Source organism: Homalodisca vitripennis, chromosome 2 (assembly GCF_021130785.1).
Source record: "Homalodisca vitripennis isolate AUS2020 chromosome 2, UT_GWSS_2.1, whole genome shotgun sequence".
NCBI classification, from domain to species: domain Eukaryota; kingdom Metazoa; phylum Arthropoda; class Insecta; order Hemiptera; family Cicadellidae; genus Homalodisca; species Homalodisca vitripennis.
In genome coordinates this window covers 179,668,227-179,688,288 of record NC_060208.1, presented here as the reverse complement: position 1 = coordinate 179,688,288, position 20,062 = coordinate 179,668,227, and the positions used below count along the sequence as shown (strand labels likewise).

The 20,062-nt window shown below is 31.6% G+C and overlaps 1 protein-coding gene across 1 annotated transcript in view; it reads right to left on the bottom strand.

The window, feature by feature from the left end:
* The window catches only part of LOC124355114 (PX domain-containing protein kinase-like protein), a 58,948-nt gene that overhangs the window by 29,772 nt on the left and 9,114 nt on the right, over positions 1-20,062 (bottom strand). Inside the window, exons 2-5 of the mRNA XM_046806070.1 lie at positions 9,739-9,927; positions 7,675-7,771; positions 4,054-4,280; positions 3,220-3,463 (exon numbers count right to left, since the gene is read on the bottom strand). Of these exons, the coding sequence (XP_046662026.1) occupies positions 3,220-3,463; positions 4,054-4,280; positions 7,675-7,771; positions 9,739-9,927 (757 nt within the window). The remainder of the gene's footprint in view (positions 1-3,219; positions 3,464-4,053; positions 4,281-7,674; positions 7,772-9,738; positions 9,928-20,062) is intronic.

Below are 20,062 nucleotides of genomic sequence, written 5' to 3'. Positions count from 1 at the left end.
GGTAGATCCTGTATAAATCCAATTATTGCTAAGAAACTAAATACTTCAAATATAAGGTAATAAAATACAATTTTAACCTTTGAGTGCCAATGGCCGAGTAATCCGTCGTCCCATATCTGAGCGAGAAGTGCCAACGGCCGAGTAATCCGCCGTCCGCAATTTGATTTTTGTATGTTATTAAAATGATATTTACCACTATTGATACTTATATCGTAATATTCTGTATTTCATTGTCTTCAATTTAAAAAAATGTTATAGCGTATACATGTACGCATAACGTCGACAGGTTAATGATCTCAAGGAAAAGATCCTCTTACATCTGCCGAAAGTGTAAAAGGGCAGTACACACATTGGTACTTTGGGATTATACCGACCACACCCAGACATGAATCGTTATTTGACATTTTGCTTCTACTGATAACTAGATTAGCTTAGAACAATATTTCTTCAATATAAAACAGGAATATTGTCTTATCGCAAACTCCTCCCCATCCTCAGACAGAGGTCAAAGTCGAGCGGTCTAGTAGATAACGTGATTGCAGAGTCTCACCGCTCGCCGCCCGTTATCGCGCCGTAATCGGGATTCTCGAGAAAGATAAGATAACAAGCGACAACAATACCGATCAAAATACCTGGAAATGCTTGTTGATTGATGGAATGTTAGTTCTGTTACTCAACTACATCGTTTTATAACGTTCAAAGTTCATTGAAAAAAGTTTAAGCGTTGGGGGCATATAACGGAATCTGACCCCATTAACAATTGATAATCGTTGTAATTTTGTAATTAAAGAGTTTTTTTTCGTTCTATCATGTTTGTTTCTATAAATTTATATTTTTGTATTCTTCATACTCGTGTAGTCAGTATAATCCCAAAGTACCCACACATTCTGGTTCCCAAAACATACTTGTTAGGTACATGCCCAAACGGACATTTTGTATATAAGTAATTATTTTATTTTGTAAAAAGTGAATTATTTCTTTTTTGTTTTTATAAAAAATATATTATTTAAGTTGTTTTGCAACTGGAAGCTTGAATTTAATTGTTACGCCAAAGAAACGAAAGCTTTTGAAAAAGTACTGTATCGTATATTTTGTTTTAAGTGATGTAAATATGTTATTTGTGGGTCAAATGTAATCAAACTTGGACAGTATGTGCTAAACCATGGAGCATCACTAAAAACAAATGAAAATTGGCCTATAGATTTTTTTGTAATTGATATCTACCTTAAACTTTGAAAAAAAGAAAAAAATCATGTAAGTATATATACATATACTAAAAAAATATATATTTTGTAATGCATGACCTTATATTTTGTGTTTGAATGTTCAAATATAGTGTATTATGAACTGTTTAAAACAAGTTTCACAAAGATCTGTTCATAAATAAGAGAGCTGTAAACGTTTTCCTAAACTTCTACATTTTTTACAAATATGCCCTGGCATTTCTTGCATAACCAATAGTGTGGAGGCCTGGCACTTTTCGTATATGCAACATCAAAATAAGCCCGGCACTCAAAGGGTTAACGTGTTATATAATAGTTCAATATATTTAATTGGTCCTGAGCAACCACATGATTTTCACTGCAAAATGAAAAATTTATTCACAGGTAAAAATATTTGGATTTTAATTGGTAGTTAATGGGTTAATTCTCGTACACCACTAATTTTTGACTAGGTATTACAGAATAAAGATCTGTATTAAAACAAACTGAAATCATCACTATAAGAACTCAACTGAAGTGTACATTAATTATTTAAAAACCACCTCAACAGACAAAATATAAAAAATTATGACATGGGAGATATTTTCCCTTCTAAATAAGTTGACACCAACTATTTTTAATCATCATTATCAGAGCGTAAAAGAAGATAACCAAAATGCAATAAATAGTTTTGGTCTAGAGATGATATATGACAATGAATGACTGTTATCAACAGATACATTATCAGGGGTACTTTAGACTATGATAGTTCAAATTAGTTATGCTGCTATCAAAACATTTTATAATGATAAAAGAAGGATGATTCTAAAACGTTTAGGAAAGAGTTTAATTTTTTTAAATTAATTCTATATTTTCATTTATTATTCAATATGAACAAGATGTAATTTTCTGACATTATAGATGTTTATCAGTAATGAGATTGTGTTCTTTAAATAATCATAGACATTGTTTCCAACTTTATACCTTATAACCTACAAAATATAATTGATAAAACAAATGTGTCTAAATATGTTATCTTTTTAAATTGTATATTGACAAACGAAAATATCTCTCATATATGGAAATGTTTTATATGATGATCCGTTATAAATATATTTACCATTGAAAGATATTTTGTTTGACCATACAGGAGACTGTTACAGTTAGTCAACATAACAAATAAAATAAGTAAGTAAGAAGATAAGTATAGCTGTTTATTGATAATAATGCCTACTTAAATTTTAAATTTAAATCAAAGGAGTATCAATGTCAATCACTATCATCAGACAAGTCACAACCTGAGAATCTTTGAAGAACGCATACCTGTTATAATCTTAAATACACAGTAATGAAAAACACAAACACTCATTGAAACAGTACAAGAGGAGCCTAAAAGACTTATGAACATTAAGTTGACTAGCTCATGTCTCAAAATTATCACCAATTTGAACGTATTTAAATACTAATCATAGTATTTTAAAATTTTGGGCTATGGACTGAAATTAGCAATATTGTATGGCAAAGAATAGAATAGTTATTAAAGGTAAACCAATTTTTTCCTTGTGTTTTCAAATCAAGATAATCTGAACTGTACTTCTAAATCATTCTTTCATGAGTACGAGGAAGTGCACAGAATTTAAATCAACGTTCTGGGACATTATGATAAATACAAAGAGAAAAAAATGTAAATGTTCCAAATACATCCAGTGTACAATTTCCCACTAACAATTACATGTGGCAACTGTCACATATTGTTGAAATATATGTGGCAGAGATTATGTTTTGAGGTTAGGATATAAGATAAAGGAGGTAAGGAGGAGTGCTGATTGCATTATGAGAGAGAAGTTGGTTGTTTTAATTTCTTTCTGGTGACTGTTATTACCAGAATATTATTCTATGCAGCAACAATTACCACAATATTGACAAGTTTTTCTAGCCGTGCAAAATCATGACACTTGTTTTGATGTCCTCTAATCTTCTACATAATCTAGAATCTAATAAGTCACATGCAACTCACCGTAAGGTATGCCTTTCTCATGGAGGAACCTAAGGCCATGAAGTATCTGGGTGGATATAAACACAACTTGGGGTAGGGGCAAGGCACAACGCAGCTTGGGATTTGAATACTTCTTGAGGAATGTCTGCCGAGGCTTGCAGTGGCAGATTGTGTCCCTAAGGCTACCTTCAGAGTTTAGCCTACGGACTACGTAGCCTCCTGCATCGTGACACGTCAGCATCTCTACACCTCCGATGTTGGGGTGCTGTTAGACAGAATAATGATTAATTTAGATGATGCATCACTAGCGGCTACTTTTTACATGTAGGCGTGCCATATGCGTTGGCATGCTGTATAACTGTAACCAAATGCTGTACCACACATCATCAGACGAAACAAAGATAAAAAAGAATATTGTTATTGGTTATTGATTGCCTAACATATATTACAGTTTGCTTCCAAATAATCAAAAATCGATTCATTTATGTAATCATAAACATCCACAGCACTTTTTTGAATTGTAATGTACAAAATTAAATCAATATATTTCTGTATTGCCTTACTCAGTGTAATTATAATGGTACAAACATAACTATGTGTCTCGCTTTATGGGTTAGTGGTACTATAAAAATAAATTATACCCAATGAGTTGTGTTGCTAATGATACTATCCCAACAAATACTAAAATAAAGCATAATCCACAACAAAATCCAGTATTATTTTATGAAAAATATAAATAAAAAAGCATATTGTTCTAACCAGTTATTCTTAATTCAATCTACTGTGAATTCTAAACACTCAAACATAATTCTAAATTGCTTTTTCAATTGACTTGAAATAAAAAATTACAATTACCTGAAGTGTTGCTAATCCCTTAAGAACAGCATGAAGTTCTTTGTCGTTGAGGTACTTGTCTGGTCCGTATTCCACCCAGGACAAAATCAGTTCCTCCTTAGGATTGCTGCGTTTTTTGACTTGAAAGTAGTGTTTCCGTAGCCTCCAGCCGATGTCTGACAGTGCTTTCACCATCTCATAGTCCAACTCGCCCCGCAACGCCATCGAAACATGCTGCAGAGCAGTTTCTAAAATCAGACAATTAGAACCGTAAAGTAATTTGAGAAACTGATTTCGGGCCATTGCTGTAGCCAAAGGGCGGTAAACGGGTTCAACTACCCTAAAACTGCACTATAATAATGTTGAGCTTGGGTTTCATAAGACTAAAGTTTCATAGCTAATCAATTCCCCAATCTTTTTCTAGCTACGGAACTGTGTTGGACTACAATGCTACCGGCTACACATCCACATGTCACGTTTGATCAAGAAATGTATGGTCACTTAGTCAGTTTATGTTTACTTACGGGATTAATCTGACTTCATTAATCATCATCGTAATATTAAGAATTTACACAGAAATTATATCCAAGAAGGTTGACACTTTTTCAGATAGTAAAAATAGGAACTGAAAGTTAATCCAAGAAATGAAATAATTTTCATGAATGAACTGGGGATTGGCAATGTCAATTCTGACAGATCAATAACAATGTACAAAAATACAGCTTTGGATTTAACACGTTCGCGACGACGTGTCCCACCGGTGGGACATGTACCCTTACATAAAAGACAGTGTGTCCCACCGGTGGGACAAACCGGTCTTCATTAAGGCTTGTCATGTCCCACCGGTGGGACATGCTACAATGCTTTTAAACTACACCTGCACTTCTTACGGCTGTAATATAACACTTTTTTGTGAGTGAACGGCCTTCTGGAAGACTAGTTTATACTGATTTTAATTTACTGACTTAATTTTTATTGATTTTATTACTATTTTAAATGGAAAAAGATGACACAAACAATACAATGCAAAATTAATTTTTATTTTATTGTAAATGAACCTAAAAAGAACAAATGTAATAGCATATCTGAATAAAGCAACAAAAATAATCATCTTTTTAAAAGATCACACAACTAAGAAGAGATTAATATGGAAAAACATTGGTTTTTTACTAACTGTTAGATTACTTGTGGTTTTTGTTGAAACAGTCAAGACACATATTAGGACTACTAGAGCAGTCTTTACAATACGTAATGACCTTTTTCGTCTTGTTTCTCGCTTCTTTGGTTCCAACTTCTTCCACTAGGTCCTTGTAACAGGGGAGGCACCTCTTCCTGGAAACTCTGGCCTGTCCTTGCATTTTGACAGTTGGTGTATAGATCCCCGACGTCTTGCAGGAACTGCAGCTGGTGGAAGAGGAGCTGCATCTTCCACCAGTTTATCAATGATGGCTTCCCGGAACTTCAGCATGTCCATCTGATCCTTCTTTGCTTTCCCAGCATTGAACACCACGAATGCATTTACTATGCAGGTTCCCAAGATCAATTCAATGGTGACCTTCATATACCATCAAATGGTTTTTCTTGAGTGGTGTGTAGTATGAAGCAAGTTAATCCGAAATATCAACTCCTTTCTTCATTGAGTTGTACGCCAGAATCGCTGTTGGCTTCATGACAGGCTGACCTCTAATATTTCGGCGCCCACTGTTTACTACAGTACCATTGTCTTCTAGACGGGTTGTTAACATTAGAACCCACCTCTTATCTTTCCAGGCAATAACTTTTACACCATTCTCATTTTCTGTAGCCTTTGATTCACCTCTCTTCATTTTATTACTTTCCTTTAGGGTTGTCCCTGCGGTCTGAACGAAGTGTGCCACACACGTAAGTTTTGCACTGGTAAAAAAGTGAGGTTAGGAACAAAACTAACAAAACAACTCAACACTTCAACTGGCTAGCGGGACAGAGTCCAATTGGCGGAGTGCCTAGAAACAGTCACAGCATGAGCGTGAACATGAGCGTGTCCCACGGGTGGGACATTACACACATTTCTAATAAGGTGTTAACTAGGGACGTCATGTCCCACCGGTAGGACATGATATAACGTTACCTATAAGCATTTCTAACAATTTTAAAATTTTTTTCGGTACTCATATAGTCTTTGAAACATCATTTTTAACGTATTAAAGTAAAAAAAAAATTACGAATTTTTTGAAAACTCCACATTATTAAGTCCGTCATTTACAAAAAACAGCAAATTTCTGTCGTCACGAACGTGTTAAACTATACTACTAATAATACAAAATGTTTGTACTGAAAACAGAAGGTAGAAAGTAAGAAATAGTATACAAAATTGTCTAACACATACAAGTGTCATTTATATTTAAAAGTGAAGGGAAGAGCTCCGGCTATCTATATATCATAGCCTAATTTCCATGCTACTTAAAGCTGTAAAATGTTAAAATGGATTAAAATCCTTGCAAACTTCGTTTTTTAAATGAATAGGAACGCAAGTTCTCAAAAATCCAAGTTTTTAAACATTTTTTCTAAACTGGCAAGTGAAACCATCTCACGTTTGTAAACATAATCTATTGAAATATATGTGAATATCTCAAGTGCTTTAATTTTTAGATGGTTAAAAGTCTAGAAAACTGAAAAAGGATATATCACTCTTTTCAATAAATGACCCAGTAACAAATACAAAATATTTTGGAAGTTGATTTTTATTTTCAGCATAGTGACCTTTTATAAATTTTCATTTTTTTAACATGATCTTTAGAATTGATTACAATATAAGAGTCTTTACATAAAAGTGTGGGTTGCTCTCTACTATCCCATATTGGAAAAAAGGGGAATCCTTAAGTAAAGGTTTGCCCCTGTTGAAAAATGAACAGGTGATCATCCAGTAATATATAAATATGTATATAAATTTGTAATTTGGCATTGCTAACATCCTTTACCCTCTTAACCTCAACACAAAAACTTTTTAACCTACTTAATTTCATGGTAACATTGTCTATTCTAATTTTAATTGACAATAATATTTCAGAGGTTAGAGTTAATATTCTGCAATAGTTAAAATGTTTACTTTGTTTACACTAACACAACTGACTCTTGAATTAGATTTAGTAAATAACAATAATATTTATGTTAATAAAAATAAATATGGTATTTGGTTATATGAACCAGCACATTTTATAAATTTAACTAGAAAAACTGTAATAAATTCAAATAGTTAAATCTATTTATTTCTTTGTTTGCTGGTAAAAGAAAATGTTCTCAATTTTCCATATAGGAAGAATTTTGATTAGTACATCAACATTGATATATTCCATATAATCCACTTTACTTATTTAAGTAACAGTATATTATCTTTTCAAATACAGTACAAAGGCACTAAATAGCTCAACAGATTAGTAAGGCTAAGTAGATGTGTTGCACAACATTACACCAGAAGACAGCATTGAATAGCTAAATGAACCATTTCATCTCCTATGTGCCATGGTTTATTGTACTGCAGAAGCTTAGTAAATTAATTTGAAACTACAATATTTAATTAATAAACTTTGTTTGTTTGATAAAAGAATATTAAATAGTTTTTGTTGAATAATCAAAATTATTATTACCCAAATCTTTTCGCCTTACCTTGAAACGATGAACTATAATTGTCTGGGTCCAGAAACCTCTTTACAGGCAAAGACGATGCCAATATTGGATTCATGAGGATGTAGTTGATATATTTCTGAAAAAAAAAAAAAAAAATCTTATGAACAAACTATAAATGGCTATTATCTAATTAGTGACCACCCTGTTGCCTAAGATTGACATGCTGTCATTATAAACTATTCCAATTTTAACAGCATTGTAAATTTTGTTTGCCATTGCATTACAGTAAAGGTTTTGTTGGTATTTTAATATACTAAAATTTAAACACTGAAGAACATGGTTTTGTTCAAATTGATACAATCTTTTGTTTTTATGAGCTTTTTAATGCTAAAATTAAATTTTTATTGTTCTGTATTTAGCATTTCCCAAGGGCAAATGCCAGACAGAGTGCTTGAGGAACAAGAAACAATCTCTGTTTATAATCAATAGAGAGCACTGTGTGCTATTATCTTCTACGAATGCATTCATTTCAATCATTTACTATGTTCTTCTATAGTACAGAATAGTAGTACAGAGTAGTAGTAGAAACATACAGTTTATGTTTAAGTTTAACTTACTTTTTTGGGTCTGATAAAACCCCTTTATAGTCAAATAAAAGAGTTATGTCTTATTTAAATTTGTTTACTGTTTCCTCTGATATTTACAACCATACATATTTTATGATCGAATTTCACAATCTATTAAAGTTCTTTGTGTAATGTACTTATCAAAAATGCAATAAATTACATTATGAGTGCAAAGTTTATTGCCCAACAACTACCAGGTATTACAATTACTTATAAATTGGAATGATAAGCTAATTCAAGTTTTAAAGAGTAAGCTTGGATAAAACTTATTTATAAGAAATAAAATTTAATCCGGTAAATGTATTGTAATATCAGAATTCGTAAACAATCTGTGATTTTCTTTAAGATGTTGCTGTTTACATTCAGGGAAGAAATTTTAAGCTAACTAGAAAAAATATAACTATTTATACAGTGTATAATATTATTATTGTCCATAAATTAAGTTTAATCTTTGAAGTGAAAACAAAACTATTATTAGGAACTTAATTATTATATAAATTTGATAGCTGCACTCTTAAGCTGATTCGCTATATTGTCTTAATACAAAGTAAAACACTTGATAAAGCATTTAATTAATTTTCCATCATTAGAACTTTGCTTAATTGAGACTTCAGCAAGTGGATTTTACTACTGGAATGAAATCTGTGAAAGCATCGCAATATCTTGAAGTACAATACAACATTCCCAAAGAGTAAAAAAGTTCTGTGATGTGAAATAACAGTTTTCACAATTTTTCTCATTAATTTTTGTCACCAGTACATGGCATTTCAGTTTTCGTTAGAAAATTAATGAGCTCATTTTTTAAGATAATACCCAAATATTTTTCTCCTTTTTCCATTATTATGTTTCCATCTTAAATTTCAAAACATTGTTGGTAAATTACAACGGATTTACAGTCTTACCAATAAACGTTGAATTACAGACCATACTTAACAAATGATGAAATTTTTAATCCCCTCAAGACATTTCTGAAGCAAGAGTATCATATTTAGATACACAATGAGACACAGAATGCTTTAATTCAACTTAACTTTCTCCAACTAATGAAAAACATCAAGAGTAAAAATATAAATAAATTTAGTTTTGTGTGAGATTTGAATTAATTCATTTTTATGACAATTATTGAAAAAAATTAGTTTTAAGTTGAAAAACATCTCTTGGTAGAGTGGTGGGGATATGGAAAAGGCCACAGCACACTACCACACTGATTAATGCAATGTCATAGTAGAATACAATAATAGTCATAACTTATTATTAATATTAAATTTATTAGTAAGTAAATCGAATAATTAGTTTTGTTGCAAATAATACAAAACAATTATGGTTTTTCATTGTTTACGAGGTTTTCTTTCTCTTAAAAAGAATATTATGCACCATGTACACTGGTAAAATAGGTCTTGTTTATAACAATACTTTATGCTATGCTCACTAAAGTATGTTCAGAAATACCATATATATTCCCTTACAATAAATTTACCTGTAAACCTGCTTGTCTCTCAGCTATGAACTCTTTGTCAAAATTCCCAATGAGTTTCTTCGGAGGTAGGGGAAGGCTAAGGGATGAAGGCTGCAAGGCATGATGTAGATTAACAAAATCATTGTAGCGTTTGTAAATGTGCCAGGCATCAGTAGTGGTTGGTCCCCTCTGTACACGTATTATATATTCCTGAAAACAAAAGCCCTACTTATAATATATAGGGATTTCTAAACATCTAAGAGAAATTTAAATCCTGGAATGCTTTTTTATCATGTAATTGTTTAATTAGCTATTTTAAAAATTGTTACCTATTTTTTAATTTTTCATTAATATTTCAAACAAAATTTTCTTATTGTAAATATTATTATTAAAGAAGGAATACAATACTGCCATGTGGAAATAACAATACAAATACTGGGAATAAAGGAATATTCTCCTGCTGTGAAAATTTAATTTTGTTTCACAAAAGAATATCATACTTATACAAAGGCTGTTTTATATATATTTCATGTCTGTGCAGAACAACTGGCAAACAAAGACAAGATACTTGCTTCCTAGGAGCAACAACTGACAAGAAACTTTAAGAAATTCATCTAGTTCATACATGTAATCAATCTGCTTTAGTTCTCAAACTAAAATAGAACATATTTAAAGGAGTGATTGGATTGGGAAAGATATTTTTTATCATTTCCAACCCTTAAATTTATTATCCTAAGTACCTAGACTAAGTTTCACTTCATAAATATTTCAGTTGATCGATTTTTAAATGAGATGAAAAATATTTTACTTTAAGTATTAATAGTAACACTAATGTCCATTCATGTATGTGTGAATTATACATTATTCTAAATGATGCTCTATTTATGTCTACACCAGTTGCAGCTGTTCTTATATCAGTCTTTTATTTTTATTTTATATGAATGTTGTAAAAAATGCAGAAACAAACTAGACAAGACTTTTTTCAATGGTCAAATCGTTAGTAACAAGAATAATATGGCATTGATTTTAAATTCTTACTTTTGTGATATTATTGATAAGTTAAATGGAGTTTTAGATGTTGGTAAGGCTATAAGTGTTATGTCACATGCAAACAAAAACAAGGACAGATTGAATTGTTTTTATTTAACAACTAAAAAAAAGGTGGTTGGTATTATTATTATTATTAGATCCTTACAACAACAAAAACAGCTGGTTGGGATGAGGTGTCTCCTGTTCTTTTAAAGAAATGCTCTCATTTAATTGCCAAACCTCTAGTACATCTAAACACCCTTTCAAATTGGCATTTTCCCAGATATTTTGAAACTTTCAGTTTTAAAAGCAGTTCCAAAATAGAAACACATAAATACTGTTGATAATTTGAGACCAATTTCCATTCTATCTAGCTTTTCAAAGGTATTTGAGAAGATTGCCTTCAAAAGACTATGTGTTTATCTTGAAAGCTACAACATCTTGTCCCCTTTTTAGTTTGGCTTTTGACATGGGAGAAGTACAGTTGATGCCATTTTTGAGTTTGTGGAGAAGGTTTCGAGGATAGTGGATGGGTCACACTTTGTTGTAGGTACTTTCTGTGAACTATACAAATCTTTTGACTGTGTTTATTTCAAAGTGATGATGGGTAAATCTAAATTTTATGGCATTTGCGGAGTTACCCTAAACTGGCTACAGTAATTATTGATGAACCGTCAACAAAGGGTGATGATAATATTCAGAGCAGCTATGAAAGTCATTTCGGGTGTTCCTCAAGGGTCAATTCTTGGTTCACTCCTCTTCCTTATTTATTGCAATGATCTCCCAGAACTCGTGTCCAAAGAAATTCTAATGTATATTGATGAAACTTGCATAGTTGCCTTAGCAAGTTACAAAAATGTCCCTCATCAATCCTTAATTCAAATTATCCAACAACTCAATTTCTGTTTCAATGCAAACAGCTTAAAACTAAATCATAGTAAAACACAGTTTTTAAATTTTCATTTAGATCATTGCAAAACCCCCCCTAATTTGTATTCTTTATTGTCTTTTTGCATTGTATTTTAATGTATTGCATAAGTTGTAACACCTAGTCAGTATATATATATTGGTCCTTGTGATCATTAACTCATCTTTATTAGATATAAAACAAAATTATGACGGAGGTCTGCTATAGTTTCTCTTAAGAACCTGTAATTATCAACTAAAGACTACATTGAAAACTCCAAATGCCATCTTAACATATTAAGGTGATGTGCACAAGTCACACCATTAGTACTGACGATGCCAGATGGCATAAGAATACAGGGGTATTTTTAAGCTGCCAAAATTTGTTACTACTTAATAACAAATCGTAATTATTGGTATATTAAATGTTTATTAGATGTCTAAGAATACAAAATAGATCTTGGTGTCCGGAATCAGTGTTTAAACTCAAAGTATTGATTATTTTTTAATGTTTAAACTTGAGTGTCAGCTGAATTTTAGTCAGCTGTTCTGATTAGATTACTTGATTTCTGCCAGTCTCAATCATGTTTGTATTACTATTAACTGACTCGAATTCCTGCTATTTTGTCATTTGTTTCACTATTTGGAACTTGAAAGAGTTTGAGGTTATGACATATAAACACCATTATTTCTTATGGAGAACGCCAAGGTGGCATCATCAGACTTCACAAAGTGTGAACTGTTGTAGAGGTAACCAAGGCCTTGGTTATCAGAAGTCTGGTAAAGATATGAGGGTGTCGGATAACAATAATGACATTCCTTTCAAAAGTAAAGCTAACTGTAGGAAATTTATAAGAATATTGCAGGCTAATGTACAATGCATACGTAACAAGCTACTTGAGCTTGAACATGTGGGCGAAAGTCATAAGATAGATGCAATTTGTGTTTCGGAGCACTGGATGACAGAAAATGAAATTGACTTGTTTGTGCCCAGTGGATATTTGCCTGCAAGCTTCTATTGTAGAAGAGAAAAAAAGAATGGGAGGTCGGGGATTTTCTTAAAAAGTAGTATAAAGTTTGAAGTTTTAGATTTTAGTCAGTATAATGCGGAGTTAGATATTGAGTTGTGTGGTGTCAGGCTGATTGAACAGAATATCATCCTTGTAAGTCTTTATAGGTCTCCTCAGGGCAATCTCAAAGTTTTTTTTGACAATTTTGAATTGGCAATGAAATCAATCTTTAAAAAAAACAGCCTGGTGACAGTCTGTGGTGACTTCAACATCGAAATGGCGTTGATTGATCAAAATATTTCTATCAGTTTCTCTAATTTACTCAGATCTCTAAATTTAAACTGTACTGTCAAGTCTCCAACCCATGCAAAGGCATGTATAGATAATATTCTGGTCAATTTCTCAGAGGACTTGTATAAAAATTGCAATATGGAGTATCAATTTGCCGATCATAAATCTAGCATGATTAATATTTATGTAAGACAATTGGAGAATAAGAATTCAAAAGAGAATATGGGTAGTATTAAATTTGAGTTTAGAAAACAAAATGCGGCACAAATAAATAAATTTATTATGTTTTTGAAGGAGGAAAAATGGAATGAATTGGATGAAAATATGTTATTGAACTTAGGGGTAGAACAACTTTTTAATAATTTTTTTAAGAAATATGTAGACTTGTGGCACTTTAGCTCTCCACTAATCAGTAAAAGTAAAAAGAAGAATATTAATAGTAATAGGAAAATCAACTGGTATAATGATAAATTGGCAGAAGATAGAAATGTTATGTTAAATTTTTTTAATGTTTATAAATGCCTTAGAGATAGGGGGTCAGAGCAGACACCTGTAGCCTACAACGTGTATTTAGCTTCTAAAAGAACTTACAGGTCAAATCTGACCACCGCAAAAAGGCAAGCTTATGAGCAGTATATAGAGACATCAGCTAACAGTTGTAAGGCTGCTTGGGAAATAATCAATTTGGAAAAATCTCCTGCTGCTTCCAAAGATATTTACTTAGATCCTGAACTTACTAACCAGTTTTTCCTTGATTCAGTCACTGAGCTCTCAAACAATCTGCCACAGAATAATTCTCCTTTCATGGATTTATTGGGTAATATTCCTGTTCCTCCTAACTCATTTCAGTGGAAAGAAATTAAACCAGATGATTTAGTTAAAATGGTTTCTAAACTCTCAAATTCCAAAAGTATGGACTATTACTGGTTATCTAACAATATAATCAAGAAAACCATCCATGAAATCAAAAGGCCATTGGCTATTGTCTTCAATAAATGTCTGGAGGCGGGTTTTTTTCCCTGACTCTTTAAAAGTGTCAAAAGTTATTCCGATTTACAAAAAAGGTGACAAGGACAAGCCGCAAAGTTATCGTCCAGTTTCTATTGTCCCCATTTTCTCTAAAATTTTGGAAACCATCATGCACCAACAGCTTTTTTTGTATTTTGAATATTTCAATCTCCTGTCTGAATCACAATTTGGTTTTCGGCCAGGCAGGTCCACAACTTCAGCGGTGTTGGAGGTTGTTAGTCATACCCTTGTGGCCTTCGAGAGGAGGGAATCAACGGCTCTATCTCTCTTAGATTTAAGCAAAGCTTTTGATTGTGTCCCCTTTGATTCAATCATTCAAAAACTCAAATATTATGGTATTTCTGAGAGTGCTTGTCAGATTATTACCTCTTATCTATCGGATAGAAAGCAGTTTGTATCTATTAAGGGGTGTAATTCTTCAATGAAAGAGGTAACAATTGGAGTCCCACAGGGGTCTGTATTGGGACCTTTCTTTTTTACTGTAATAATTAATGACCTGTCAGTGAACTTAAATGTAAACTCAGTTATCTATGTGGATGACACGTCTCTTTTCTCGAGTAACCGATATCTGGACGTTCTTCAAACAGAGATTGAAAATGCTCAAACCGGAGCATTAAATTGGTTCACCTCCAACAAATTACATTGCAATCCAGAAAAAACTCAAAATCTGTTGCTGAGTTTAACATCTAAAGAAAAGCCTCATCCTGTAAAGTTGTTAGGCTTTGTTATTGATTCGAAATTGACCTGGGCTCAGCATGTAAATAATGTGTGTATAAAAATCTCGAGAGTCAGCTATTTACTATGGAAATTAAGAGCTTTAATATCAATAGAACATCTGAGGTCTTCCTATTTTGCACTGTTTCAATCACACTTATCTTATGGTCTAATTCTTTGGGGTCATTCTTCTGGTGTATCGGATATTCTCATCATACAGAAGAAAGTCGTCAGAACACTGTGTGGAGCCAGGTATCTTGAACACTGCCGACCTTTGTTCATCCAAGCTAAAATTCTTACAGTGATCAATTTGTACATCTACCATATCCTTATCTACACTAAAACTAACTTACATTTATTTTTCACTAGGCAGCATTTTCATTGCCATTTGACTAGATTCAGCCATAAGCTTGACTTGCCGCAGCATCGCCTATCAAAAACAGGCTCCTCACATCAGGTAAATTGTGTCAAATTTTTTAACAAATTACACGTTTTGGCTCATGACACTCCATTATCTAATTTTAAGCACAAATTGACCACCTGGTTACAGAATAATCCATTTTATTCTGTAGAGGAGTTTTTACAAACTGATGTTTGCCTTATCTTTTAAGCATAAGTAGCCTATTTATCTGTCTAATTGTTCATTCATGAAATGTCTTATTTATGTATCTTATTTAATAGCCTGTTTTTAATGTATAAATGTGACTGTGCCTATTTCATTGTAATGATCAATGGCAATAAAGTATTTGACTTTGACTTTTCATGTACAAGTAGCATATCATCTACAAAAATGATGGTATTTAGCAATTACTATATACACCTGAATTTATTATATCAATAGTTTCAATCCAAATATTTGGTCAGTGTGTTATGTGTCCACAGCGTTAGTTCCAACGACCCCATGAGTCACACAAGAGTACATTATACATATGAAAAAGTCTTTCTCAATAAAAGTAATTATATTCCGTAATTATAATGCTAAATGAATACAATAGGCTAAAAACTAAGTTTGACATTCCGGGTGCAATACCCTTTAATGGGGCTGGGATTGAATGTGTTAAAATCTAGACTTAAAAAAACCTTCAGAGACATTATTCTATTCTTTCATTCTAATTACTTAGACCAAAATACACTGAACTTCAGTCAAATTGATTAAGACTAGATTAGGGAAAAGGGTACTAAATAATATTTAACACTGTTTTAGATTATTAACTAATATACAATTTCTCACAAGCCCCAATATTCCATATAATATTGTCACTGTTAACATGTTATGATTGGTGAGAATATATTAAACTTTGCTGGAAACAGTTACATGAAAGTTATTTTGTAATAGACAGGAATATGTTATATAATCTACTTAAAATATTGCCAGTAGCCTATCTTATGTAAGTAAATATTAAGTACAAGATTGCCCATTTCCACACAAACTTGTAATACCTACATAATTTTAAAATTAGTCAATAATAGTGTATAGTTACATATATGTTTAAATGATTACATGCTATTACAAGTATATATAACTGCTTATATATACTTTTAATAGCATGTAATCATTTAAACAACTATAGTTACAACTCTTATCCTTGACTGCCTGCTGTCATAATCACACATATCTAAGCAGAAAACATACTTATCTACTGTGCTCTAAACAAGCACTGATAGTTCAGTTAATACTGATTGTTTCATAGGTCAAACTGAACAATTGTAAGTCCAGACAAATGGAATTTCTTTTCTCAGAGGGGTTTTGTCAAAGAACTTAGGTGTAATAAAATATGGACACAATACAAACAATTTATTATTTCACACTTGTGGCCTATATGTGTACAGGTTCAAATTTGTCTTTATTCCAACGTTAAATTAAAATAAATTTATTTTTCAAATAATAATAAAGAATAAAGTAAATATATACTATCAAAATGTGAAGGTTTTTTAATCAAAAGTTTCTTGATTTCTTCAGATTGCGTTACTATTTGGTTTAAATTACCATCTAAGAGTGTTTTCTCCATTTTAAATAACAGAACATTATACCTATTGACTAGGTTGCATAACTGTTTCATGAATGAAATAACCAATAAAATTACAATAGTTACATAACGTACAACCTTTTAAAACATTAACTGGTTGATTCTGCAAGCAATGATTTTCTTTTTTCCAGGAGTACTACAGTTAGTTTGTTAATAAATTAGCGTTTTATGATTGAATCTCTTTTAACATTAAATTGAATAGATTTATTTCTCACAATGCAGTGTACACATCTACAGTTACTAGCCATTTTCCAAAATAATGATACATTAATAAAAAGTGAATAATAGATTAGTTGTAAGACAAATCTGGTTAGCACATATTTTTAATTAAACAAAAAAAAAAAACACTTGTAAGACCTAGAAATGGAATTTATTAACATAGGTAGGCTAAACAAATTTAAATCATCTACTTGTATACCCGTAATTTTACACATAATGTTTAACGTAATTGATCATTAATATAATTTATTTATAAAACAACTTATAAGTAATAGCTTTAAAGCTTTACTTATTACAAATAAATTGTTTCAAAGGTTCACATCAAAATATTTTATTTATACAATTCTTAACTGAAACATTACTTTTTTCCAGTTTCTAAAATAAAATATATAGCACTTTAAATTCCAGCACATTTGACAGTCACTTTAAGACCCTAAGTTTTATAAGTATTTAAAATACATCTAATCACCATCCAAAGTTCTCCAATTGATAGTTAACTTTACATGGCTCTTGAGTTAGATGTAGAAGTGGTATACAAAAATGAAGTAAGAGATGACATTTCTCTACTTCTATACTATGAGAGAAGACTGAAAAATGTACGTTAAAACACCATTTGGGTCATTGAAGGTTCACCTATATTTTTACACATGATTAGCTATTTCACCGTACCCATGCTAAACAATTTTTTGATCCCCTCAACCCAAGTGCTGTATAATACTATTTAAATTAATGAACAAGTTTAATAACTATTATAGACTTTTACAGTACAAATAAGAGAGGAAAAAGTGTAATTAATTTGCAAATATTTGTATGCTCAATGTAAGTAGACTATATTATTAATATCTTGGTTGTTTATTTAATTTTTATCGGTTACACATAAAATTATATATGTACACTGTAATAAACAAAATCAATCTAGACCTCTATAACTTAAATATAAACTGCTGTATCCACTCAATTTTTACAGACACATTTTCTTTGTAGAATCTCATTATTAATGATAGATTATTTGAAAGGATTACAACATTACAGAATTTGTCCATATACGGCTTTTGAGAACTGCCGTCTTTTGGAGATGTAAAATATTATAACATAAGGTTATGCTTGCAAAACAGACAAACAATTTGAGGGAATGTTGCCCAATTAGAGTTCTGGATATTCTCTTAAAATATTCCTGAAGAACTTTTTTTCTTGGGCAGGGAGCCACTCAAAACCTCTTTTAAAATTCCAGTTTTCCTTGTCCATAATTTGTGATTCTCTAGTCCATTTTCAAACCAAATAAACAACAGTAATAGTGTTGTTACACCTTACACCGAGTGTAACGGTAATGGTTTATTGCCTAAAGCTGTATTCGCAGGAAGCTGCGGTTGTCTAGCAAGTTTTGTCGTGAGCTATACGCGACAACACAGCCCTACTGTGGGGCAGACTCCAATACAGCATTGTGGGTCAGAGGTCTGTGGTGTATTAACTTTCGGTATGAGACCATGATTTTGCTGGTACACAAGGTTGGTTCAGTACAACAAACCAATGAACCAAATACTTTCATCTGACTCTACTTTTAACTTTGTTTGACATTTTGGGAAAAAACAAGCTTAAGAATGAATACCATGCTATTTCAAAGGAATTTGCAGAGATACTAGAAAATAAATACCTATATATTTTAAAACTACAAATCATATCCTCTGCCTTATGCCTTTGAATAATAAATATTGAGTTCAAGCACAAGTTCAAATTTATTAGACATATTAAAAAAAAAATAATTTCTGTAGTCACTGAATTCACAAATCGTATTATATAGTAACGTAATTTAGCAGAAACCTTTACAAAATGTTTAGTTAATCACATGTTCGAGTAATAATAAGGTAACAGAAAGTCTAGATAGTACAATGATTGTTTATGTAACTAAGCAAGAAATAGATGAAAAGATAAGTTTTAATAGCTGTGGAAGTCACTATCTGAAGAAATATACTGTAGGAATAAGTGATGAAACAAAATAATTGTAAAATTAAAATATCAGCTGCAGATGTTTTCAGCATTGACTGAGAATATAGTGATGAAAATAAGGACAGTATCGAAATAATGAACAAGGATCAAATGCTTTAACATAAAGCTTAGTGAGTTCGAACCCTCAGATTGGGTAGATGTAAATTTTGACAGTGTGTACTACCCAGGTGAAGTTAAAAGGCTGAGAGCGGAAAAAATTAAGTCAATATTGCTGTATTGCGTGATTAGCTTAAACTTTCCAGAAAATTTGAGTAAAGTTTATAAAAGCAAATTCGCCAGGTAAACTGAGAACTTCTGAAGCCACTATTGAATAGATCAGTGTTTATTACGTTTACATTGGTACACATGTATGAGAACTTGTGTGATATTATTGTCTGGGTGCAAGTTTAAAGATTGAATAATAAAATCCCAATACATATTAGCTGACATCTGAGCGTTTACACTTGCACACATGTTGATTGTACAAAATGAGTTAGTTTTGTGTCAGTAATTGATTGTTTTCGTACATTTTATATCATTATTAATTATAGTTAGTGATGAAGTGGAGTTTTTATACTTGTCCATTAGTAAACTGCTGTTGATAGAATAAAAAAAAGAAAACGGTGGTGTTGGCAGCGTGATTTTTTGAAAAAAGAGCTGCAGAGAGAAAAAAGAGCCTTTTACAGTATGTCATTTGGTCTTAATCTCTTTAGCAGAGAAATTTAATTCTTGTCTATGAACTGTAGCCTGCATGTCTTTCCTTTTTTACTAACCTTGTACTCAACATCCCATTTCAAGCCCTAATTTTCTCAATAATTAGTTGTAGTATTGTTTCTCGACTACAGTCTATAGAGACATGGCAACTAAAACATTAGAAGGTGAAAAAAACTATAAATTACTAGCCTACCACAATTTAAACAGTATGAAAACAACTTTCAAAATGCATTGTGTAAATCAGAAAAGCTTCAATTATTACCTCACGCAAGTCAGTTTAAAGTAAATTTTGTTCACTCAAAATGTACAAGCAAATGATGAAGCTCATATAAAATGTGCCAGATTTTGAGTGACAAAATGTTTCTGAATTTGTTAATTCAACAATTATCTTACACTACTCATTCATGTGTACCAGTATAAACA